The 25292-nt window shown below is 39.2% G+C and overlaps 2 protein-coding genes and 1 long non-coding RNA gene across 5 annotated transcripts in view; 1 reads left to right on the top strand and 2 right to left on the bottom strand.

The window, feature by feature from the left end:
• Positions 1 to 26: 26 nt before the first annotated feature.
• LOC136992010 (uncharacterized) lies at positions 27 to 4465 on the bottom strand. The gene is made up of 3 exons (XR_010884040.1): positions 4368 to 4465; positions 2478 to 2584; positions 27 to 1898 (listed from the first exon to the last, which is right to left on the bottom strand). It is a non-coding gene; the product is annotated as an uncharacterized lncRNA (long non-coding RNA).
• A 209-nt stretch (positions 4466 to 4674) lies between these two features.
• Positions 4675 to 12827, bottom strand: TIMM9 (translocase of inner mitochondrial membrane 9). Of its 3 annotated transcripts, none has more exons than XM_067295107.1 (4): positions 12626 to 12827; positions 8432 to 8500; positions 7990 to 8085; positions 4675 to 5217 (listed from the first exon to the last, which is right to left on the bottom strand). In XM_067295107.1, the coding sequence occupies exons 2-4, from the start codon at positions 8468 to 8470 to the stop codon at positions 5083 to 5085; spliced, it is 270 nt and encodes an 89-aa protein (XP_067151208.1). In that variant the 5' UTR covers positions 8471 to 8500; positions 12626 to 12827; the 3' UTR covers positions 4675 to 5082. The 3 variants fall into 3 exon arrangements, with proteins under 3 accessions (XP_067151208.1, XP_013815121.1, XP_013815113.1); XM_013959667.2 differs by lacking the exon at positions 12626 to 12827 and adding an exon at positions 12435 to 12508; XM_013959659.2 differs by lacking the exon at positions 12626 to 12827 and adding an exon at positions 11002 to 11096.
• Positions 12828 to 13489: 662 nt separating this feature from the next.
• The window catches only part of KIAA0586 (KIAA0586 ortholog), a 71944-nt gene continuing 60141 nt past the window's right edge, over positions 13490 to 25292 (top strand). The window contains exons 1-11 of the mRNA XM_067295106.1: positions 13490 to 13812; positions 14560 to 14639; positions 15812 to 15878; positions 17121 to 17187; positions 17877 to 18054; positions 19139 to 19372; positions 20007 to 20175; positions 20750 to 20917; positions 22513 to 22633; positions 23506 to 23650; positions 24994 to 25035. Of these exons, the coding sequence (XP_067151207.1) occupies positions 13509 to 13812; positions 14560 to 14639; positions 15812 to 15878; positions 17121 to 17187; positions 17877 to 18054; positions 19139 to 19372; positions 20007 to 20175; positions 20750 to 20917; positions 22513 to 22633; positions 23506 to 23650; positions 24994 to 25035 (1575 nt within the window). The 5' untranslated portion in view covers positions 13490 to 13508. The remainder of the gene's footprint in view (positions 13813 to 14559; positions 14640 to 15811; positions 15879 to 17120; positions 17188 to 17876; positions 18055 to 19138; positions 19373 to 20006; positions 20176 to 20749; positions 20918 to 22512; positions 22634 to 23505; positions 23651 to 24993; positions 25036 to 25292) is intronic.

Raw genomic sequence — 25292 nt, 5'->3', positions numbered from 1 at the left:
ACATGCTGACACAAAGGGCATGAGGAACTGAAACACTTTCTATCAGCGTAGCGAGTTAAGAATCATTCTCAACCCACAAGTCCTGTTGACAATATCTTACGGGTTTCTATTTTCTAAATAACATGGTTTGAGCCATCAGGAAATGCAAACAACTCACCAAAGAAGCAAAGGGAAGTCAAAGCTCAGCAAACCAAATTAACCTTTTGATAAAATTGTCACGGTTGCTCTTATGACATTTTGCATCAGCTCAATGCTTTAGTTGCATTGATGCACTTTTTATTTACAAGCTAAAATGTACTCATTTGTATCATCTTTCTTGGGTTACATGCAAGTTACACACATTGAAAGATGTTGGAAGAATGCAGGAGTTTTTTTCTCAATGGAGTGGAGCTAGCACAAAACTGGTGATCCAAAGGTAAAAGCCAGTGACTCCATCCTTTCTTCCAAAAGCATAGCAACTTATTTTTGACTTTAAGTAGCTTTGAAGTGTTCATAATTAACAGCTACGTCTGTAAACAAACTACAGTCACTATAAGCACATAGCTCCTGCAGAAGTCACGGTGTTTGTTTAGTCAGCTCCATTTCAGGCTGGCAGATACCAACTTGATGTTCGTACCTCCAGTGACACAGTCCCATCCCACCCATTAGTTTTCTGAGCAGGGGGATGGAGCAGCAGGGAGAAGTGACATATAATTGGCTTTTAAGAGTGAATGTTTTCCCTGGATAACAGTGGGTTAAGAAAGTTTTAAAACTGGAGTCAAGGGAAACTGGGGAACCTAAATGTGAGTAATTTATTAACTAACTCCCTCCAATACTTGCTTAACCTTTAGTACAGGAAATCTGTCTTAACAAATATTTAAACATCTTCCTACCCCCAAATCCTCAAGCACTGAAACATGAGGGGAAACTGATTTTTCATCCTCCTCATGTCAGCCCCAAGCAGCTTTGCCCAAAAGGCATAAATGTCCTCCAATCCCATCACTTAAACTCTTCAGTTCCTCTTCGGAATTCAGAATCCTTTCTACTCTTTTTGCACACTAAGATACAACGGAAGATGGGATAATTTTGAGTTACCTTTAATGTTTAACAAAAAGGACTGCTTTAAAGAAAGCCATAAGACTTTAAAGCCAGTTCATTATTTATAATGGAGCATAACATCTGTGGTCTAACTGTAGCAATCTGGACATCATTAGCATGTTAATCCATTAAAAAATACAGGACATCATTGGAGACTTGCTGCCTTATTTGGACTCCTTTTTAGCCTTTACCATTTTAGGTCAAGTTAGAGTTAGTTCTTAGCTATCTCCAAGGTAACAAGGCATGGGCTATGTAGGATAAAGCAGTCGTATGGATAGTACAAAACACATAAATGAGGCTATAGGAACCTATTTGCTTCTTCCACCTTTGAAAGGTATATGAACAGATTTTTGTGACGAGCTGGGGCAGCTTTAAACAGCAGCCAGCAGAGCAGCGTCCAGTGCAAGCGGCAGGCACACTGCGCTGCACAGCCCGCAACACCGCGCTGCAGTCAGGGCTCGAATAGCCAGCCACAGCCCAGGTCGCCGAGAGTTAGAGTAGCAAAGAAAACAGCAAGGTAGGAAACCATTTTCCAAGCTGCTGTTGGAAGCAAAAAGCTACAAAGAAGCTTCTAAAAACTACAACAACAAAGCATGCGGGCAGGCCTCCGGCCATGGCTGTTCTGCAGTCTTTCATCTTCAATGCTGTTTATGGCCGACTTACACGGTAATGAGGTTTCACCCCCCTGCCTTTATTCTGCAAATGGCAGTAGTTGCAGTTGTCCAGTCAAAATATTTCTCAGGAAACACCTTTGTATCTTTTCCCTTGGAAGCATCAGAGAAGTGTTCCTGGAAACACTCTTTAAACTCTTCTGGTGATTCCTGTCAAAAAAAAAAAGAAAAAAAATATATATATAGGTATCCAGATTGCCATGAATGTTTTTCCACACTGATCAGAACTACTTCATTAAGCTTCCCGGTCTGCTTTATGCACCTGTTGTTTAGTGTAACAAACTGTAAACTCTTCAGAGCTGGGGTAATAATTTTTGCCACAGTTATACAACACCCAAGCAAGGGTCTACTGCTCGTTTCCAAGTTGTCAGCAGCTCGCAATTGAAAATAAAAGCACAAGCAAGACAAAACTCAGTACCCCAGTGCACTTCTCTAAAACAATACCAACTTGATCCATTAATGCAGCAGTCACAAGCAATTTTAAAGAAGTCATCAACAAAAACGGTAGTAGGGATTTTTTCTCCTGCATTTTGGGGTTGCTGCATCTGGGGGAAAATAACAAAACGCTGAAGAAATGTATGAAATGTTCAGACTGCAAATCTTAAAATGATGATCTAAGGAAGGGAAGTTAAAGTTGGTTATATTTTTATTTTCAGTTTAGTCACCCAAATAAACTCATATTGCTCTTTTGAAATGAAACTGTACTTAAACATCTGAGTCTTTACATACCTCACTTTCTGAATTATTGCTCCTCTTGAGGAACTCTGCTCCTCTTTCAGGCCTGGCCTATTACGGTGCAGGTACAAACATTTCCTGAAGGCAAATAGTACCACAGCCTAGAATGAATGCACTTAAATTAATATAACCTACTTCACTGCTGCTCTGTCTATAATGTTTTAATTAAAAGTATAGCCTTCCAACAGCCCTGGAAGCATCTTCCACCAGAGCAGATGTAAGAGGATAAAGACAGTTAATCCCACAACAGTTATGACTGACATTGCTGCTGCTCCCTGGCATGATGCTCTAGAAACTCAGGCTATGAACTCAAACTTTGCCTCTGGTCACTAAAATAAAAAATAAGTCTCCAGCTACTATTGTATATTTACCCAGTATATACAAATGATTAAAAAAGGCAGATGCTAAGACTAACAGTAACATTTACTGCATTCTAAGAAGAGGACATTATCTACTCAAAATATTTTCAAGTACTGATAAAGTTAACAAAAATTTGTTTTTGACTATATGAAATATTCTGCGGATGTTTGTCTACTATCGTCTCATTAGGAGGAAAAAAGGAAAGACATATTTTGCTTATATGCAAATTCTTGTTAGAAAAAGCTAAGATCTTTGGGGGGGGTGATTCTTAACATAAATACAACATTATGAAGCCACCTGTAAAATTACAATAAAAAAAATAAAGTTTCTTGCAAGGGGCTAAAAGAAGAGTCTGGAACACATTACTAACTATTTCAGCATGCGCAGGATCACATCAGCTACTGCAGGTCTTGCACCACATACTCCCAACACCATGTATGAGATGCTTCTGCAGAGAACAACTGTCACATAAGTACATATTATTATATTATTTCATATGATCTTATAAAGAACCGTGCACTTCACACATACTAGGCACGGCTGTTTAATCAGTAATATGAACACAATGAACCTGCAGTTAGTTTATTTTGGGCAAAAAAATGTGGTTTGTACAGGATGTTGTTTTACGAATTAAGGCATTGCATTCAGCTCATTTTAACAGTTGTCATTGATTTTCTACATTTTGGAATTTTGGTTCCAGAAGTAGCATTGCAGGTGTAGTTGTGGTCATCAATGGGCAATGAATTAACAGACGACCATTAAAGAGCAACCTTTAACAACAGACTATATTTTTGTTGCCTTTGTATCTAACAGCAGAACTTGGCAACTGACTTAAAACAACTCTGTCAGACTTAGTGTCTTGCAGTCTCAAAATCTACATGCTAATCCAGATGTTCAATTCCATTTGTTCACTGTATTTTACTAGTTCGAATTAAAATAAAATGTGCCTGTTAGCTACCAGGACATGACAGTGGTTGTTACTGAATGAAGTGCCCTGCTTTTTTTTTTCTTTACTCTGCACTCCAGAACACAACTGTTTGATAATGAAATGGCAATGAACCATCATTCTACTGCACTAACCATCTGACTACTGTTTCAGCTATTAAGATCCTGTCAAAGGAGTAGCGTCCTTTCTACACCAAAAACACAACACTGGAACAGTCAGCTTTCACAAACTTGTCTTCATACTCATCCAGCAGCAAAAAAGACACTGTCTTGTGCATGCTTCACACTTTATGTTGGCATTCATGCAATTAAAGGAGAAAATTGCCAGAAAGCTTAATGTTACTGAAGGAACACATCATACTTTCATCAGGCAATGAAGCTGGGTTTGGAAGACCTCCAGTGTTCCCCAAAAGAAACAGAGAGTTCACAGAAATTGCCTTGGGAGTAGGTGGGTGCTAATGATGCACTCATGTCATTTATGAATGACCTGGTGAAGTATGAGCCAAATATAACCTGGGGTAAGCAACTAGCATCTCTGCCTACCCCAGCTCCATGGTTACAGCAGCTGTCTCACATTACCCTTGCCTTGATGCTGTCATCACAGTTCTGCAGCACTCCAGGAGACCCAGAACGATCATGAGGGTCTGCAAGGGCAGCTGGTAGTGAAAGAACTGAAGTTCTTCCTGAATGAAGAGAAATGACTCATTCACACATCCCTAGAGATGCTGAAACAAAGTCACTAACTCTGATCTGTCTATCAGTAACTCGAAGCAGCAATGAAAGAACAGAACTCTGCAGTAGGTGAGGACGAATAAAACTGCAGCAAACTTAAAACATGGCTCTCAAGCAGTGTCCTAAAAATGAATCTTTGGAAAGAACATACATACACCTGTATAGTTCCCATTTATTTTACTTGAATTAAATAAAAAAAGTGTCAAGACATTTATTTATATACTTTCATGTTACACTTTTATGTGTCGAAACAGAGCAGAAGAAACAAAGTAGCACCCTCCCACCTCCCTGAAATCTAAACATGCCAGTCTGTGGGTCCTGGGAAAGTTTGTATCAGTATTATTCAATTGTACAAGAAAAAGGACCTCAGAAACAGACTCCATTGCCAGTCAACCATTACTAACTTCTTGTGTAACGCTTCATGGTTTCCACCTTCCAAACAGCGTCAAGAACTCTCTTCTGAATTGCTGGACATACATCCCAACAGGAGAAGATGCAAAATGTGTTCTTGTCCAGTGAACATTGGCACTGCTTAAAAAGTCTGAACAGAGTACTCTCTTGTCTAACGAGGTTGGCCAAGCAATCCTGCTTTAGCTGCCAGAGCTTCATTCTGCTGAATATGGTACTCTTGAAATCGCATGGAGATCCTTTGTGTCATTTTTAAATACTTCTGTAGGCAGTGTTCTGAGCAGGTCATCTACAGGGAAAGGGAAACAGAAGGCTCCAAACAGTAATTAAAAAGACTCCAAAAATATGACCCAAAATATAATCATATGCAAGCATACATGATTAGGTGACTATGTCTCATGTTTTATGTTTAGCCTCAAGCTCAGGGCCTAGTGGTACATACCCTCTTTGTGCAGTGGAAAAGTTTAATTTTTGAGGGATCTCTGAGATGTCTTTTAATATTCACTCTCATAAAAAGTCTCCATGGAAAAAAAGTCTTATAACCAGATATATTACCATCCTTGGACTCCTCCCATGAAATACACAGAGTATGAAGTATAAAACGCATTTTATTATGCAGTAAATACTAAGTCTATTAAACTAGTCTCCACTTCTTCAAATTCTGTTTACAAACACCTACTACTTTTGACAGCCAAATAGGGTCTACTGTCTGCTTGCTCAGTTTACCCTTCTTCTGACCTTGTTCCAATGAACTCTATCAGTCTTGTTGTACCTGTTTGGTTAGCCTTGACAAAAGCAACCAGAATATCTTCTGAAGTTCTACCACTCAGCTGGACAGGGACAGAAATACCTGGGCCTATACCACAGACTGCATTGGTTTTGAAAGTTAGAAGATTTTTTTTTCTTTAAGTGTAGAGAAAAGTTATTAGACCTATTTCTAAGCCACAATTCTGCCTATCAGATATTCTATAATATGGTTCCAAACCTAGCTATTACTATTGCCATAAAGTTTCCAGATACAGATACAAAGGAAAGACAACCACTTCGCATGATTACTGGAAAACCAAGAATTGCTTTGATTCTGCTCAGCGCTAAGGGCTGTGGAAAGTAGAGGGACCGAAAGTAAACAAAACAAAAACCCTGCAACTAACCGCTCACCTGCTCCCCCTTCTCCCTCGCTGACCTGGCATCAGCCACAGTAAAACCTGTTAAGCAGGAGTTAAGTCTGACTAGGAAGCAAATTCTGTTGAATTTTGGAACTATCCCAGCCACTTCTCCCAGAGGGTGCGGTATTTGTGATATAGTGCCTTGGAAAGTCTAAACTTGCAGTGGAGATTGTTGCAAGTAAAGAGGTCAGAAGCTGTTTTTACAAATGTAGAATCTCACAGGAAATTCTTGGACATATTTGTCTAAATTATTTAATAAGAAACTACAACTTTAAATAGAAACTTAGGAATTTCCATACCAGATTAGACCAGTGGTCCATCTAGACCAGTATCCTGTTTCCAGCAGTGGCCAGAGCCAGATGCTTTGCAAGAAGCCTCGTAATAGATAATTACCTAACAAAGTTCCCATAAGAAAGTTTCTTCCTAGCCTCCATTATTAACAGATGGCTCATGTCTTGCCGAATGTGGTCCATTTGCAGATCACAGAAGGGGAAGGGAAAAAAAAGCTGATTAGAATCTAAGACTTCTTTTTTTTTCATCTAAACAACACTCCTTAAATTTAATTCCCCCCTCCCCCGCCATGAGGATTCTTTGGTCTTTGAACCCAGTTCATCAACAAAAGACTACCTGAACCCGTATTTTTAAAGAAAGTCTAGTAATCCTTAGGGTAGCAAAAGACAGAAGTGTAATCCTCTACTGGAAATCAAATGCCACCCCAGAAAGACAAAGAGGCTGTCCCCCTAACATTTCTGTCAGTTCTGTTAACTGAAACTCCTTGTACTGTTCAAGAAATTCAAAATGAACTGGTGACAGTGACAGGACCTTACCCAGAATGATTCTGACTACCTGTAATCAAGAAAAATTCCACTAGAATAGATGCAGAGATGATCAGGAGAACAAAGAATCTGTCTTGGGAGGCGAAGAGAGCTTTGTTTAGTCCAGCAAAGCAAAAGCTGAATGGAGACATGAGGGGCAGAGGAGTAAAATTCCTAGGAGGTAGAAGATGCTCAAGAGCTAGTTTAAATCTTTTTTTGCTTTTCTGCCAGCATATTTAAGCAAAAGCGGGATATTAGACTTTTAACCAACAAAATTATGAGATTCTGAAACAGCCTCTCAACAGGAGTGGGGAGGCAAGAAATATGCAACTAAACTTACCTACAGTGTAATCTTTTTTGCAAATGACTCTATGATGGAGCTCCCTGCAATGCAGAGGGCTGGATTTAACAGCCAGAGCTTTGCAGACCTGTGCTTCTATGATTCATAACAATGCAGGGAATGAGGGTAGGTAAAAAAATATTTCAGTAGAATTCTACCTTCACAGAACTAGACTGCAGGTGGACAACCTGCATGTCCCTGAAGATATCATCCATCAGAATTCTGACTGTCAAGGCACAAGAACCTCCTCTGACAGCTCAGAGAACAAAATACGCAGAATTGCAATAAGCAGCCAATGCTAACAGTGAGAACAGGAAGATTCCCTGTGCATATACATAGCAAAAAGACAACACGGACTAAAACCTCAAGAGGTCCTAGCTTATACTTTGTAACTGGTGACCTAAGATATCAAAAGCATGGGGGGGGGGATTTGGAGTGTTTTGTTTGTTTGTTTTTTGGCAAATAGACTCTGGGTGCAAAAAAGTCTATCATCACCTTTTGACATTTGTAGAGGAGCAAAACTACAGATAAGCTATTTCCCTTTCTTCCTCTAACTCACTTCATCTCTCACTTGGAAGCTTTATACTGAACACCTGTAATCCACTCAAGACTGCTCCCTAGCTTTTTTAGCTAGCTGAAAGATAAAAACTTTCAAAGTCATTTGATGATGAAATGAAATTTAAATGCTATACAGCTATTCTATGAAAGGGAAATCAAAAGCACAGGAAACAATTACATACCTCTTCTGGTTTAACCTCTCTGCTAGTGAAATCCTTCACGCAATCCAGGAAGCAGGTTTCTGTAAGTTTATTGTATGTTCCCAGAAACTCTTTGAACTATAAATACAAAGTGAACAGACAATCAATATATAAAAAAAAAAATCTACATTCATTTTTCTTCATACATAGCTGCATACACCAGCCAGTGACACTAACATTTAAAGAACAGACACTAGAAAAATTTGCTATCAGTTCAGTAGACTTCAGCATCAAGTGCTATCAGACGCTATGCTGTGTCTGTTCATGGTCAAAAGTTTAAACCTTTTTTTGCTAGAAAACTACTCTTATCTCAAGAGATAACTTAGGGCATAGGGAAGGACAAAAAGTACTCTATATCTTTTAGTCTATGTGATGCAGTAATACAAGGTCTTCAAAGCCACCATTTGTGAATACAGCATCTTACCTGCTTAATCTGATCAGATTCTGATATTTGTCCAGCCATATTCTACTGTCTAGGATTCAGTCTCCTCTTCTGAAGATTAAAAAGAAAGCACAAAAAACATACGCATCAACTACAACATTTTACAGCAGAATGGAATTCACATATGCTTTAACTGTGTTTAAAAGCAACTTTGTTAGCAATCTTTCAAACCATCCACTTGAAGAAATTTATCAGTTTGAAATATATTCAGTTAAAACAGCATCCAAGACAGTTCCTGCCCAGATCCTCCTGTAAACTGCTGTTCTTTTATTATTGCTTTTAAGCATTTCAAGCAGATAAAATGACGATGCAAGGAGGAAAGAAAAAAAAAAAGCAAGAAGTGTTTTATAAATGCTTTTAAAGGCATAAAATAAAATTGGAGGAAAAAAAGAAGGAAGCAATAACATTCTCTAGCCTTCTAGTTACAGTGACTTTGGGTGTCATTTGAAACAACAGTAAGGGAAAAAAAGCAAGTGTAAAATGACAGCAGCTTTGAATAGCTGCAGCATTATAAGCCAACTTGGATGAGAGAAGCAGAGTTTCTATGTAGCTGCTTTCTCACTAAATGCTTAAAAAAACTAGAGCATATGTTCTGGTCAATTAATAAAGCAAATTAAATGTAAAGAATCATAAAGGAATGAGAATATCCTTAAACGAAGAAAAACAAAGAAAAATGAAAGAATGAACAGCCAGAGGCCCAAGAATTTAAGCAAGCACCTTAAAGGAATCCAACATGGTAAACAAGTTAAGACTTGAGAGTAAACCAGGAGACTTCCTACAGGAATACTGAAAGCTAGTCTTCCTTTCCCCTTAATTTACATATTATCCAAGAGCTATCACAGATGGTAACCCAAGTTATTATTACACATTCAAAAGAACCAGATCCATCAGTTTCAATCACTTCAACTTGTAGAAGAAAAAATCAGCACTGGAGAGTAATCGCTTTGCCAGAAAAAGTTCATTTTGCCCTTTAGCAAAGGCAACTCATAATTAGCCTTGCATTACGCTTTTGTCAAATTTTGAGCAAGACATTCACGTTTTAGAAAACTTAAGAAACTATTCTGGCTTTTTGGTGGTGTGGAGGGGAGAGCGGAAGCAAGCCTTCTGAACAGGAACAAAAAGACATTAATAATTATTTCTACAGCAGAAAGAAAACGAAGACATTAAGACCGCACTAAGGAGCACTCCCAAGCATGAACCTCCTCCCTTCCAGTAGCAGGGTAACTAGAACATCTGCCCCTTAAAGTTGCACTTTACGGCTATGTAGGAAGTCAATCCAGGTACGGGATGTAAAGAGCACATATGATTCTTGCACTTAAGACACCTCCCTCCCCCCAAACAAGAATTCTTCGTGGATAGATAGATCACAAGGCTTGTTGCTTTAGGGAGGACCATATTCTTATGGTTGCTCAGAAGAAACAAGGTATTATTCAGGTTAATATAAACCTCCAACTTGTTTTAAAAGAAGTGAACACTGTCAACTGGGACAACAACCAGGGAAAATGGATGGCAACGTCACTCATTTCTCACCCTGTTATAAGAAAAGTCAGTGACAATTCTACAAAGTCAGTTCAAGTAGATTATTGAACAGAGTGTTAAAACCCACAGAGAACAGAAAAGACTTTTGTCCTCTCCCAAGTATAAAAAGCTAAAAGCCTCAACTCCCATTTTCTCACACTCAGTATTTTGTTTTATTCTTTCTGTTTATCACAAATCTAATTTTTTGTTCTTCTGTCACTAGTTCGGCAAGCTTAAAATTGCAGATTTACAGAACTGTAGTTCCACAAAGCTTTTGCACCTGCACTTGGGAAATAGCTCCAATCTAAAACAGCAAAATGGCACTATCTTAATTTAAGTTTCTGAAACAAAATGTCTGAAGCACTAGTCCGTCCTCAGGTAATTTACACTTTCCATACAGAAAGCAGTGAAATTATATGGCTCTACTACACATCTTCAGTAGCTACAAATCATTCCCAGTTGGCCTTAACTTCTAAAATATGCTAGCCAAGGATTCCTGGAAACATGCAAATCGTTTTATTCTTAAAATATGTTAAAAACAAATATTTCAAGTTTCCTTCTTTTTTGTCCTCCTTCCCTCCAGCCTGTGAAAGAAGGAAGAGAGGGAAAAAAATAAAAGCGATAGAAGAACCCCTTGCAAGGCTGGCACCTTGACTAACACACCACACAGCTTCTTATGCAGCTGCTCAAACAACTCCAGCAGGCTTCAGGTTTAAGCCTCGGCCCTACGTAGCCTAGATTACTTTCCTCTGGGCTAAATGTAATTTGAAAGTTAGGCATTGAAACACAAGTCACACTAAAGGAAGCGGATAGCTCCGAATAAACCACAGCAACAAGGACGGTGGGTGATTATACGAGAAGGCCACATGGACTGGATGCACTGGATCACCACGACTATTATTACTGTCCCACTGGGTGGCTATCTCCATCTTATCTCCACTTAACAGCTATGAGTTCTTACAGGTGAAACATGCACTGTAAACTTCAGTGAGGAAGTTCTTTTCACTGATGTAAAAAACATTAGTGCTTATTACCTAATCTTAAGTCAGTGGTATCCTTTCCCAGGAAAGCTGAACAGGCCCTTTGAGTTTTTTTCCTTTCTGCAAGAAGCCAAGGAAGTTTTACACCCCCTGCCTCCAGAGCGGGGTGGGAGAGGAAACACACCACCCAAGCGTTTCTGCACATGTGTGCCAGGAACAAAGAAGAAAAATATCAAGTTAAAGAAATGTGTTAAGATACAACAGCCATAGCTTGTAGAAAAAGGGTTTTCTGTAGTAGTAGTAGGGATTTGCTAGGCTAGAACTTGACTTCATACTAAAAACAACAACAAAAAAAGACAACTCAATGTTTGAAGCATTCTTTTACTGAAGCTAATTAAACTGCAAATACATGAGAGACCAGTAGGCAGCTAAGCTAACCACCTAAAATTCAGGCCAAGACGTAATTACCCACACAACGCGGGAAGTCCAGCGTTAACGTGTAACCCTGCCTTGTAAGATGCAAGCCGCCAGATAGGCAGCAAGGCATGGCTTCCCTGCGCCCTCTCCTGTCGGAAAGGCAGAGTACAGCTCATCGCCCCTTCCGAATGAGGTTCAACTGCTCTACTTCGGACTGCATTATTTGCGATGCGGTTACACAAAGCTTCTCTTCTCAGGCCACAAGCTGTGCTCAGCGTTCGGACACGGACGATTAGATGAGAAAAAGACGAGTTAAAAGGTGGTTTGATAACAAAATGTACTCGGTGCACAGGTTATGCTTCATCAGCCCATGTTTGTGGGCCAGACTCTACTCTGGAGAAAAAAAAAGTTCAATGATAGAAAGGAATCCTAATGCCAAAGGTAAGCTAATAAGTCTGAAATGAGACCTCTTGAGAGTCTCTTGAACAGACTGGATACACACAAGGAGGTCTTCTGTCTGGAGAGAGCATATGTACTTTTTTTTCCATAAGTGGCTTCCTATTAAAGTTTGATTAGGCCTGGCCAGTACTTGTGATCTACTGAGGTCAAAACCTGAGCTGGAGTGGCTGAAGGTGAAGCAATTTCACCTTAATTCTGTCTCCTGCTTTTTTAAACTACATCTTTTGGTTCTCGCCTTCAAGGGCACCTTGAGTTTCTTTGCCTCAGGAGATACTCCTCAGGCCAAGGTCCAACCCAACAGACAGACAAACACGTGCCAGACCAGTGCCAGCACATGCCTTGTGCCCCTTTGTTTCAACTCCAATCTGAATTAAGGAAGATTTGTCCAGAAAACCTAGATTTGAATATACCAGCTTTTAGTTTTAACGCCAGTGCTAAGGTAGGGAGCATCTCAAGTCACCCGCACATCTGACTCGCGCCGTGAAAAGCCCACAACACGAACAGCTGCTCTGTTACCAATGAGACGTTTTGGGGGCCCCTGCCGCCCTCCTCCACGTGCCCCGCCGCCCCCCTGCGGCGCGCTTCCAGGGAGCGGCCGTACCCCACGGCACCTTAATTTGCTGCCTGCGACACCTTAACGGCCCACAGGGCGCCGGGAGCCCGGCTACTCTCGGGGCAGGGCCGCGCTCCCCCAGCGGCGCCGCGGGGGCAGCCGTTGGGCGGCGACCGTTGGGCGGCGCGGAGCGGCCGTTACCTCACGCTCCCCCCCCCCCCGCGGCACGCGCCGCCCGCGCGCACTCACCCGCACCCGCGCCGTCACGAGCCCGGGCCACGCGGGGGGTTGGCGTGGGGGAGGGGAGATGGAAGGAAGGCACGACCCGGCAAACAGCAGGACCTTCGGCCCCGCTGATTCGCCACACAGCCCCCCCCTTCCAATGCTGGCCGCGTGGCGAATCAGCGGGCGCGGAGTTCCGCGGCGGCTTTACTTTCCTCCCCGACGCGAGCGCAGCGCTCTAAAGCGCCCTCCTCTCTTCCCGCTCGCGGCAGCGCCTGGCCCCGCCGGAAGCGGGCGGGAGCGGCGAGCGGGCCGCGAGCGCCTCTTTTCCCCTCCGGACGCTATTGAGGAGCGGACCGGGCATTGGCGCGAGCGGCGCTGTTGCCATGGCAGCGGGCGCTGCCTGCCCGCCGGGCGGCGCGGAGCGGTGCGGAGCGGTGCGGAGGCCCCGGGCGGCGTGCGGGGGCCTGCGGCGGCGGCGGCGGGCTGCTCCCGGGGCCGGGGGGAGCCTTCCGCGCCCTTCTCCGCGTGGGGGAGCAGGCGGGCGGGCTCGCGGGTGCCCGCGGTGGGGCCCGGCCGCTGCCTGCAGCGCCAGGCCCGCTGGGCCGCTGAGGGGGGGAGACCTGCTGTCCCCGCCGGGAGGGGCAGGACGCGCCCGAGCCCCGGCTCCGTTTTAAATGGCGGCTTGGAGCCGGTTTGCTTCTTGCTGCTTAAACGCTGCTTGCGCTTTGCCCGCACTTGCTGTTTCCTTAATCGTAGATTGTAGCAGTGTGGGCGACTTGCCCATAAGCAGTTCAGGAGCGTTGCTCAATGGCTATTTATTTATTGCTAAATAGATATTTTTGTAACAGTATTGTTTTTAAACTCTGTTGCCAGGTTTAAGTGCTGAAACCTGCGTTTTGAGGTCTTCATGGAGGTGGAAGGCAATTCTAGCATTAGCCAGGATTCACTGGCTAGTTTCACGGCGGGTGATGTGCTCATTCACTCCACTAGCCTCCACAAGAAGCAGCCCATTGAAACCGCGCCAGGAGCCGGTGGCTGTATTAAAAAAGTTAAAATTTCTGTAAAGAAGCTTCGTGAAGTGGTCCCTCCCTGCCAAGCCTCTGATGCAGCATTGGCTAGAGATGCAACATCGTGTATTCCTCCAGCCTTGCCAGCAAGCAGGACTTTATCTGGTAGTTTAATTGAAGTTTCCCCCTGCAGTACTGCACCAGGTATGTGATCTACCAGTGACATTCAGATTAGATTTGAGGTAAAATCATTGTGCGTTGTTTTCAGTCATGCAGTAGTTTTATAATATAGGAAGTGACCTTCGTGTTCTGATACCATAAGTGTCAGCAGTTTTGCAGAACTTTGTTTTCCAAGTTTCCCCCAAGCTTTTATGAATATACCTTTGTTTTCCATATGGAAAGTGACTTGTACAGGGTCATGTGGTCAGTCAAAGCTAGATCAACAGAACTCCATCAGTCTTTGGAGTTCCTGGAGGGGGATGTTGGTTTTTTGGATCAAAGGCTCAAACAGCTTCGTAAGATGTTATTTTCATAGTGTGATAAAGCTAGATTAGTCTTTGATACTGAAATATGTACTGTGCTCAGTTTCCTTCTCTTTCTTACTTGAAGTATGTTGTCATATAATTGTAATGTGTCTTTAGACAAGTAACTTCCAATGTCCCTAGTTCCTGTCAGACTTGAATTTGACCTAAGGGTTGTCAGCTTTTTAGATGCTCTGTTTTTCAGGAAGTTTTTCTTGTATTGTAAGACAAATCTATATTCCACTCTCACAGAATTCATTAACATTTGTGAGCTTCAGATTGATGGCTGTGATCATTTGTGTTGTGAAAGTCATTATATTTAGATTTTCAAAGATACAGAGAGAGAAAAGATTAAGATTGGAGTTAGGCAAGGTACACTGCAACTGTGTTAAAGATCATTATGACCACAGTAAAACTGCTTTTATTTTAGGAGTCCAGAGTACTAAAGGACATCCAGAACATCTGCTTTCAGTAGAAAATTCTACAGAACCTATGTTTTTATCACAAATGGTAAGAAAAGTTACAGTTGCTTCCTAGAATCCTAGACTGAGAGAACCACATCTATCTCAAGAAGTTATATGCTCAGCTTCTGTAGAAGAAGAGCAAATTGTTTCTCTCTGGTAGCCAACTGAATATTTGGCTCTGCTTCTGCAAAATAACTGTGCAGATGCTTGTCTTTATGAGTTGCTCCGAATGTGATGTGCATGCTGAAGTGTTTGAAGGGCCTTTGCTTAGTGTACTGCTACCTGTTGCATAGTCTATATCCAAGTATAATTTTCTTAGAGTATTCATGTTTTCAGAGTCTAGAGTAATTCTTCCTTTGAAATAGCAGCTGCACATTGCACAACATTTATTTGAAAAGCCCTAAACTTTTTGTAGATTTTTCTCTTCTTATCATAGGTATTGAACGGGACATCAGTTTAAACTGAACTCTTTAACACTCAAGATTAAAAGGCTTATTTCTGATTAATTTATGTTTGCTAAATCTTACATACAATGGAGACCTGTCTCTAGAGGGTCCAGCCTATGATGACCGTGCACGAGGATAAAATTAACCTGTGCTATGAAAGGATTGCAGCAAAGTCTCTGCATGGCTCAAAGCAGACCTAGTGAGCTAACAAAAGTTCTCATAAAGATGGTGGAGTACTGTTCTACAGTTCCACGCCATCAAATAAAGTTGAGTAAGAGATTTTTACTTTCCTAACTTGGTTTATTGACTCCACGTAGACTCTGATTATTTGTGGATTCCCATTCAAGGAAATTCAGCTCTCTCCTTTCAGTTCTGCGGTTGCTGGCATGTGTGCTTAATTCTGCATGTGTGAGTGATGCTGAATTCTTTGAGAATAGTTACATCTATTAACTTAAATGCATGTAACTTCACTTCTACATCTTTGGCCATAAATGAGGAAAATACACTTCTTAATCAGTATTTAGAATTCATATTTTGAATTTGTACTGTGTTTTTAGTTTGTGTCCTCAAATATCATGTTAGTTCTTGACTAGAAAGTCCAGATAGTTCTACGGTAGAGGTAAGTCTTAGCATGGCTTGTTCCAAAGCCTTGCGTTACTGCAGTGTGGAGATGCTTACACTTGTGTATTCAGCAATCCTATCTGCTTCTAAAATTTTGGCTACTGCTACCAAAGGCTTTGACGTATGCTTTTCTGCTCTTCTTGTTCTGAAGGATTATTCTAAAGAAGCTGCGGTACAAGTTCCTTCACTGCTGTTGGAAGATAACAGAAGACCTGAAGGTAAGACACATTTATGTGTTGCTATAGCCATTTTTTTTCCTTAAGAAAACTGCTTCATTAGAGAAAGAAAGAGCTATGATTTTGTTTTGGATCTTTTTCTTCAATATAGAAATTCAGTGAAAATATTCAAGGGTTTCTTGGATAAGGTGAAGATAACTTTAATTAATGTTTTTAAATATTGCAAATTTTATTTAAATCTTTCTGGCTTACAGTAGCTTATATAGCTCTTGTGCTTTTCTCAGAGAGAGTTCTGCCAGTGTACCAGAAACTGGGAGGCTCCTTTTACTATTCAAACTACTCATGTCTCTGAATAGAGATGTTTTTTGGTTGTTTTGGGGTTTTTTTGGGGGGGGGAGCTCATGTGGCTATATTTTCCTGATGTGAGTAATTGTGCTACAAATACTTATTTTCTGCGAGCAACCTACACCAAAAAAAGTATATTTTTAACCTTAAAAATCCAGGAAATCACATCTCTGTTTCAATCAGATTTGGAAAAAGCAAAGAGCTTTTAAAGAAAATATGTTTCTGCAGCTTTCTTGAAAATCTGTGACTGGATTGAGAAAAGGAAACACAATTTAACACCCCCATTTAAGGCTAAGAGGAATTTGCTTTCCTCTTACCCATTCACAGAGGCAGCAGCTATCCAGCTAATCAACATGGGTGTAGTAACTGCCTAATTAGCAGTAGTGAAACATGGAATCCTCCACAGCTTGTATTATCACCTTTGCCCGATGAACAGTGGATACAGGAGGCACTGCACACCTTTCAGCGTAATTTAAAGCTATTGAAAAGTTTTGTTACAATTTTTGGTGACTGTAGGAAAATATTCATATCACAGTTATATTTTTTTTATTAAATTTATTTCAAGTTAGAATTTGCAGAATTTTTTTGAATGGGTTGTCTGAGCTGCAGTTATTATTTCTAGAGCAACTTTTTCCAAATTTTCTGAGGATAAGGTGCAGTCATTGTTATTTTCAGAGGGTACCAGAATGGCTTTTTTTTTTTTTTTTTTAATAACAACATTCAGTAATAGACAAAATTGTGTTAACTGCTTGTCTCATCTTGTTTTTAAATCTGTTACTTTGTGAAGGAAACAATTTGATACTTGCAGTAGAAAATGTGGTCCGTGCAGGCAATGGATTCTTTGTAGCAAAATATTACATCTTACTGGAATAACATTTCAACCTCTAAAGCAAGACTGAATGTTACCTGACAAAGTATATTTGATGTCCTTCCCCACAGATGATGTTTTTATTTCTCAGTATGCTGCTGGCCAGAAAGAGGCTTTGCGTGTGGCATTAAAGCAAAAGTAAGTGTGTGTTGTTGATATTCTCAGCTAATCTGCTTTTGTACATATGGTAGATACTTCTGCAGTTTCTGCCAAAATCCATAGCTGGTAAGGAAAAAGTATTACTTATTGTCGTCTGTGAGTGTTCTTTTTCTATCTATGAACGTGTTTTCAATTTATTTTATCATTAAAAGTTTACTGGAATATCTTGTTTATTTTGCACATTTTAAACTATATGAGTTAATGATTTCATGGTACAAGAGTTTGGCACTGAATAAATTATCTATCAGAGCAAATCTTGACCAACACATGTATGATATTTTTAAAGACCAATAAGGAGATGTGCTGTGCTGTCTATCCCTAGGCTGGAAATCTTGAAGATCAGAAGTTATTTAGTAGAACTTTGATACTAGTACATTGACTTTGCAAAAGACAACTCATAATCATACTCTTTGTTGTGATTGCAGTCATCACCTGGAAATACCTTTTATATTAGAAGCTAATATAGAAATAATATTAGAAATGTAACTTTCAGAAATATCTACTGTCATACTAAAAGATGAAAGTAAATTTTTTTTTCTTGGGCCTCAAGAGCTTTGCAGGAAATGCTTATATAAGAGGTGATACAGATGCTACAGGTGGGAAATTGTTTTCTTGAAGGGGATTTGAACAAAACGATGCTATTTACAGGAACTTGTTTATATTTGTAGAACCCAAAATAATCCTGCACTTAAGGAGGTGAAAGTACAGCTCTTAGGAAATTCCTCTACAGAAAAACAGGAAAGTGTTGGTCAAAACACCGGGTCAACACACAGGGAAATTGATTCCACTACAACCATCGCAGCAGCAACTGCAGCTGCCATTGCTACTACGGCTCCACTTTTTAAAGTGAGTAATCCGTCTCTTAAAATGAGTCATTTGTGATAATTTAGTTCATTGTCCTCTTAAAATAGTATATCTTTTAAGCAAGCCTGAAATGGTTGGCGGTAGGACCAACATTCTTTTGTACTTGTACCTAATTCATATTCCCTCCATTCATCATTTGCCTATAAAGTAAAATTACATGGGAGGTACAGAAGACTGCAGCCTTTGGGTGAATGCAGGCTACTGTTTTGTGCACATGTAAGTGGATTGCTGTTAAGTAGTGTATACTAAGTATTATGGGAAAGAACCTTTGTTTGATGGTTTATTTGCCAGCTTGAAATCAGGCCACTCGGTATTTATAGATTCCTTTCAGCTTTTACATATGGTGTAAATTTCCCTAACAAAAATGGTGTTGTTAAGATGACAGAACTATAGGTGCAACAAATTTATATAAATGTAATGATAAAGGATGGGCATTACATTAGTTAGAATAAACTGGTCAGATTTCATATTTGGAGATAACCTTATGCTGCATAATCTGGCTGAACTTTACAAGAGAGCATTCAGGTTCCATGTAGAAAGGATAACACATCTGATTCAGAAAGATTTCTGCAAAAACAACAGTTTCTAAATGGCATTTCAAAAAGATCAAAAGATCAGTCGTCTCCTGGTAGTTTGTTTAAATATAACTTTAATTTACTGGCTTCCACAAGCACACAGAAAGTTTGGTCCTGGCTCAAACCAGAGGTTTTTATTTCAAACGTAACTGAATGTGTCTACTAACTTTTTTTCTGTGTGTTAGTGATTTCAGACTTACTGACCATTATACCAGAGAGAACTAATTTGGATTTATCTCGGTGGGACTTGGCTGCTCGTGGATGTAGAACATCTGATTTGTCTTTTAGGAGAGTTTCATAATATTGCTAAACCAGCAAAGATTAGGGCTGTTATTTTATTTGTGTCTTTTTGGAAGCAAATCATCCCATGATGATAGGAAAGGTGGGAATAAATAGAGATGGCATTCATATCAGCTTGCTTTTTGTGCTTGCATCTCTCTTTTTTCTAGGAAGCTTTTCTTGCTTTCTTCTTCTTTTTCTTTTCCCTCTAGGTTCAAAATGATTTGGAAGCAAAAGTTAGCTCAGTTTCGGCATTAATTGATAAACTACAGGAGACAGATAAACAACTGCAACGTGTTGCTGAACAGCAAACAAACATGAAGGCTCAAAATGAGAAGCTCCACTGTCATGAAAGAGTCAGTGAGCTTGAAAAACAAATGAATACCTTCATGGCACAGCGGATTCAGCATTTGGAAAAGTTACAGCAGCAACAAATGAATATTCAGGTATCTACATAAACACGCAGAAGCTTTTGCTTAATTGTTTCTTCTATTTCTCAGTATTAACATTATAATCTTGTTGTTGTTGTTCTTAATTTTGATGTGTCAATATGACCAAGATGAACTTTCAAGTCCCTTCCTATGCTGGATAGTTAAAAATGTAAAGAAATTTTCAATGTATAAATATATATTCAGTATTTTTTTTTTAGTTTTTGAGAGAAAGAATGATCCAGTGCTCAGCACACAAGCGTAGAACTTTTTTGAGAAAAGCTTCACTTCCAGTTTTGTCCCAGATTTCTGCTTCTTTCCCCTCCTCCCCCCAGTCATTTTGTCTGTAGAAAGAACATACAAAAACTGTGAGAGATCCTAATTTCTGCTAAAAAAAATTATTTCTTTTTGATAATTGAGAAAACTTTCACTTAATCTTTCAGACAAAAATCAAAAAACAAGTGTATTCTTTGTCTTTGCAGTCTTATTGATCCTTTCAAAAAAAAAAAAAGTATTGTACATGTTGTAAATGACTTTCAGTCAAGTAGCGTGTCAAAATCTGATTAGTATGATTATATGGCATGTATTCATGCTTAGTTTTACTTGGGATATTAATGCATATACCAAAATACTTTGTAACTGTGTCTCTTAGTCTCATCTCATTAGCTCTGCAGTCAACATGGGTGGCTTACAGCAAGTTCACGTACCTTCTTCCAGTCTCATGACTAAACAATTTGAGAAGCCAGAGCAGCGATTGCTTACTCACCCTGTATCTTCCTGTCAGACGGATTTATTTCCTACTAGTGGTCCGCCTGCCCAAGGTGAAAACAAATTTTTAATGTCTTATTTTCGGTGTTAGTTCTACATTAATTTTGTTTTAATTAATATTGGATTGTATGTCACATTATTAATGTGTAGTAAACCTTTACGTATAGTATAGTAAATGTTCCTATTGCCTCGTATGCTATGTGTACCACTTATTCTGAAAATATTCAAGTTTAAATTAAAGTGAGAGTTTGGTATTTACTAACTGCTTAGTCTGCACCTATTTGATTCAGTTTGAGAGGCTGAGACTTCCGTAATACAGTTTTAATGAGAAATATCTATGTGGAAGCTTATAATGAGCTAGTGGTGGAGAGTTTTTTGTTATTTGGTGGTTGCTTCCTCCCCCGCCCCCCCCCCCCCTTCATTTCATAATCACACTTGGGAGTATAGAAGGTTCTTCCTGTCTATTTTTGTATTTGTTTTGTAATGTTTTGCATTTCTGTGAGAATTTCATAGTGTTGGCTTGTTGGTTTTTTTTTCTAGATTATTTTCCTGTGAAAAATAATCTTAACACTTACATAACTTTAAAAAATCTTAAATTTGAATGTTGTTTTTTTTTCCCCTCTGAAGCATATTCAAGTCAATTTCCAAACTGTGGGGTTCATACACAGAATTCTCCCCTAAAGACACCAGTTCCTCGGAGATGTGCTCCCGAACCTGTATCAAAAAATGTGAAAATCTCAAAGAAAGAAAACCCTACAAAGGAAAAGGAAAATATTCCCAAATCCACATATGAAGGTATTGTCAGTAAGGTGCTCCTGTCCTCCGCTGGTGTGAATAGCCCAGCCTAGGGTTTACTCTCTCTAGTCCTCAGTTCTTCCGAGTCATTGGGTTGTCTGAATGGATGTACTTCAGTGCAGAATTTTTGGAAGAGTTTGGGAAAGGTTAGTTTTGGAGATAATTGGATTACTCTTAACTAACTGAAGACTTTACGACACTAATGATCTAACCTATAGACTCTAAAGAGAATTTCTCACTTTGATTTTAAGGTTTAAAAAATATAATGACCATTCATTGTTTAGGGAAAATTATATAATGTAAAACTGGGGTGCTACTCATGAACTTTTTCATTAGATAAATTGAATTTTTCTCACAAACATGAATCCCTCCAGGTCTCTGGGTTATACTAATGGAAATAGCATGTGTAAAGCAAATGAAGTGATTTTCTTTTGCTAGCTGTGATCAGTTAAGCAGCATGAAATCCAGTTTTGAGCATTCCATCAAAAAGTAAAGCATCTTTAGTTAGTAGCGTTCAGGGAAAAATTGCCTGTGGATCCAAGTTTGTTTTCTAATATCATGGACGAAATGCCAGTTTGACTTGGTTAGTTGCTTGTCAGACTGCTGCTTCTGCCTCTCTTTTTCCAAGTCCCCACATACTCTTTTTGTTCCTCTTGGTCTAGGAACAATGTTATTAAAATAAGGTTTTTTTGCTTCCTGCTTACTTTTTAACTCATGTGGCCTCCTTATATTCTGTTTCAAATTAAACCTTTGTTACTGCGATTTTGTCTTTGACTGTATTAATTACTGTTTTTTTTTCCTTAAATTTTTTCTTTTAAGAAGACTGCATGGACTTCAGTAACTTTCACTTCCCTTTCTTCTTTAATCTCCATCTGTTTTTTGCAGTGTGTGTGTGTGTGTGTTGGACAAGATGACCTCCTGAGGTGCTTTCCAACCTGAATTGATTCTATAATTAGAAAGTGACCTGTATAAAAATATAGTCAAACATTGTTTTAGGGTGAATTAAAAAATTAATGTTCATTCTAGAAGATGTGACTTTTTCCTTTAAGGTTGGTTCTGATGGTAGCAGCAATGTTGCTGCTTTTTGTCAGTGTGAGAATCTAGCCATATGTACATGTGTGCATATATATGCCTGTGTGTATCCATATGATACATTATATACTTGTCACAGGTCTCATGAAAACATTTATGTGGTATTTTCACATGCCCTGTTTGATTAATGAGTTTTTTCTGTTTTGCTGAGGAAAATAAGATCAAGGAAGAAGAGCTAAAAAAGAATAGTTGCCTAAATCTGTGACATTATGAGCAAAATGTTTCTCTGACTCAGTTAATTAGTGTCCCAATTTCATTCATCTGTTTTCTTACTTTGCTATGCAGATCAATCATAGTAAGATAGATAGATGTGAACATTTTGATGAGACCTATCCTTACTGAAGTAAATATGTAACATATTTATATACATACACACACATATATATATTTACTATTGTTAGTGAATATTGTCTAATAGTGAACTATCTGGAAAGGAAAAGAAAGTGTTAAATATATTGAAAAAGCTTAACAGTAAGTGTAACTTTCTTTTTTTTCTGCTTTAGGTGGAGGGAGACTTCTTGAGCATATTCTGAATTCTCAAGAAACCCCACTGAGGCAAATTGAGTCTTCTGAGAATGCAACATTAAACAATAATAAAGCGAGTTGGCATTCCAAGAGAGACGGGTAAATGAATGTAACAGTTCAAAACTGAGGCAGATCTTTTGTTTTAATGAGACTGAGAAAGAAGTATTAAATATCGATGGTGTAACAGAGTCACTGGTGCAGATCTTGAATCTGATAAAGCTGCGCTTCAAGTAAAATACTGTTGCACGCAGGGATTTCTATGATACTTTTGCATTTCTGTCATTCTTGAGGTAAATAAGGCCAGTTGTTAAGGATAGCTGGTAACAACCTTTCTCAGAGGTCAGTGGGAATCGCTTGCCGTGCTCTCCTCTCTTCTGAACATACTTCTTCTATTGGAGCTGCTTGGGAAGTCACGTCAGGAGGTCGGCTATACAAGTATTGTGTTAAAGAGGGATTGCCCTCCTCGGTGGACTCTAAGCTGCCTGCTTATGCGAGCTTTCTGAGAACATTTTGTTGGGAAGGAGCAGCATCAGCCTACCAGTTTCTAAGCTTTAGGTTAGGAAATTTTCTTAGCCATCCAGTCTGAAGCATAGTTTTCCACAGCTGATAATTTGATGTCATAATTTCACAAGTATAATTAGAAACTGCTACAGACACAGTGTCTTATTTATGATAGTAGGAACAAAAATATTAATAATTGCTTCAAATGAAAAGATTTTCAAAGTTTAAATGTTGCTCTATTACATCTGAATTTTATATATAGTTTCACTTGAAAATACAAGGATACAGATCCAAGTATAAGTGGTAAACAGAGAAAACACAGTAACCTGTCTGTAACCTCAGGCAGAAAAGCAAATGCTATTTTGTGTTAAGTTTTGGTACACATTCAAGTAGTCAGTGTAGAAGTCGGGCACTTTTTTGAGCCACTTGAGGAAGCGCGAGAATTTAATAAAGAGTATTTTTCCCATCAGACCTACCGCTTTGCGTGCAGACTCATTCCCCGCTTTTGAAAGCTCCTTCCAAAATTCCAGTTCGATTGAGAAAACAGTGAAAAAAGCAGATGATCTACTCCAAGATCTCGGCCAATTGAGAAGAGAAATGCACAACATGCTGCAGGTAAAGACCGTGTTACCGGGATGACCAAGAGTTTGAGTAAAGAATGCTAAGAAAAACTTAAGAATTTTGATATCATTAAAAATGTTGCCCTTGCTTCTACCTCGGTAAACAGGCTGACATTTATATACAGTGGCTTGAAATCCTACTATCTCTTTGTGTGAAAAGGCTTTGATCCTGAGTAATGAGTGTGCAATAAACTAGACTGTAGAGCTTCTTATTTCTGTTCTATCAAATACAAAACAGTAAAAATCAAGGATGTAGTTTTATTAAGTTTATTTTAAAAGTGTGGTTTTTTTTTTTTAATGCCTGTTTTCTGCTGGGTCTCTTCCTGTGATCCTGGAGCTACAGAGCAGCTGTAACATTCCTGTTCAGGAAAGAAAAATGTTCTACTTACAGGCAGTCAATGTTAGGGATGATTTAAGCTACTTCCTTTCTCACATTGCCATTTCTTTCCAAAAAGAGTGCTGTTTCCAAAGAATTACCTGTCATATAGTTACATTTTTTTTCTTTTGTGCTGATGATTTTGTGCATCTAGAATGGTTCTGTGCTAGCGACATGTAACCAGTTTCTGGCTTTTCAAAACCGAGCCTTTTTTCTATTTTGCTAGCCTGGTTCCATATGGAAGCAAAGTGTACCTGATCCTTTAGCCTGTCTGTTGTGGTAGTCTCTGTTTTTGTAAATGTAAGCAGTGGGAAGGAAGGAAGACTTGAAAATTCACAAGTTTAAATTTATCTTGGAGCATAATAGCTTTGATTTTACCAGTTCATTTCTGTAGTTGAAGGGTTCAGCTTGCATATTTCATTACATATGTTACATGCAAGTTATTCAATTTGTTGCATATTTAAAAGATGCTGCCTCATCTAATTATATATTACAGTATAGTTGATGCACTGTTTAGTTTATAGATTTTTATAACATATTAGAAGATTGTTTGTTTAACAGTTTTACTAGTAAATGAACGGATGCCATGTACCGCATTTACTTTGGAAATATCTGTGTACCACTATTGCTAAAAACTTACATTGAATAACATTCTTTAGCATATGCAACACAGAGTGGGGCAGGACAGGAGAAGGTATGGCAGCCTGAGAAAGACACAGTTGACGCAAATGATGTTCAGATGTTTGGGGTAAATGACCACTGACTTTGTTATACAAGCACATGGAAGGTCTGAAGTAATGCAGGTAGGTGGAGATGGAACAGAAGGTGCTGCTCTAATCCAAAAGAAGTGAACTGTGAGGTTCAGTAGGTCAAAACAAATTCACTCTGTCCAGTTCAAGTGATCTAATCTATTCACACCTGTCTTTGGATGAGTTTCAAAGGCTCTTCTTCTGTCTTTTTAGGAAGCAAATTCATGGAAATCAGACATGAATGATCTTATTAAGGTATAACTTGAATTTTGTGTGTTTTTTTTGTTTTTGTTTTAATAGTATAATATTGAAACTGTTTTGAATATGCTTGCAATGAGGTAACCCTATTATAACTATTGCATGCCTGTAGTATTTTGAAAAAGTCGATGTTATATTTAGACTAAGTTAATCAAAGCAAGATTTAACTTGTTCTTTGACTTGTCTCTTTCAATCTTTGTGAACTACCCAAAGGGAAGTCTAAAACAAATGTTGAGCAGAAAGCTGCCTCCTCA

Source organism: Apteryx mantelli, chromosome 4, assembly GCF_036417845.1.
Source record: "Apteryx mantelli isolate bAptMan1 chromosome 4, bAptMan1.hap1, whole genome shotgun sequence".
NCBI classification, from domain to species: Eukaryota; Metazoa; Chordata; class Aves; order Apterygiformes; family Apterygidae; genus Apteryx; species Apteryx mantelli.
The sequence above is the reverse complement of the archived record's forward strand: the minus strand, read 5'-3'. Positions and strand labels throughout refer to the sequence as shown.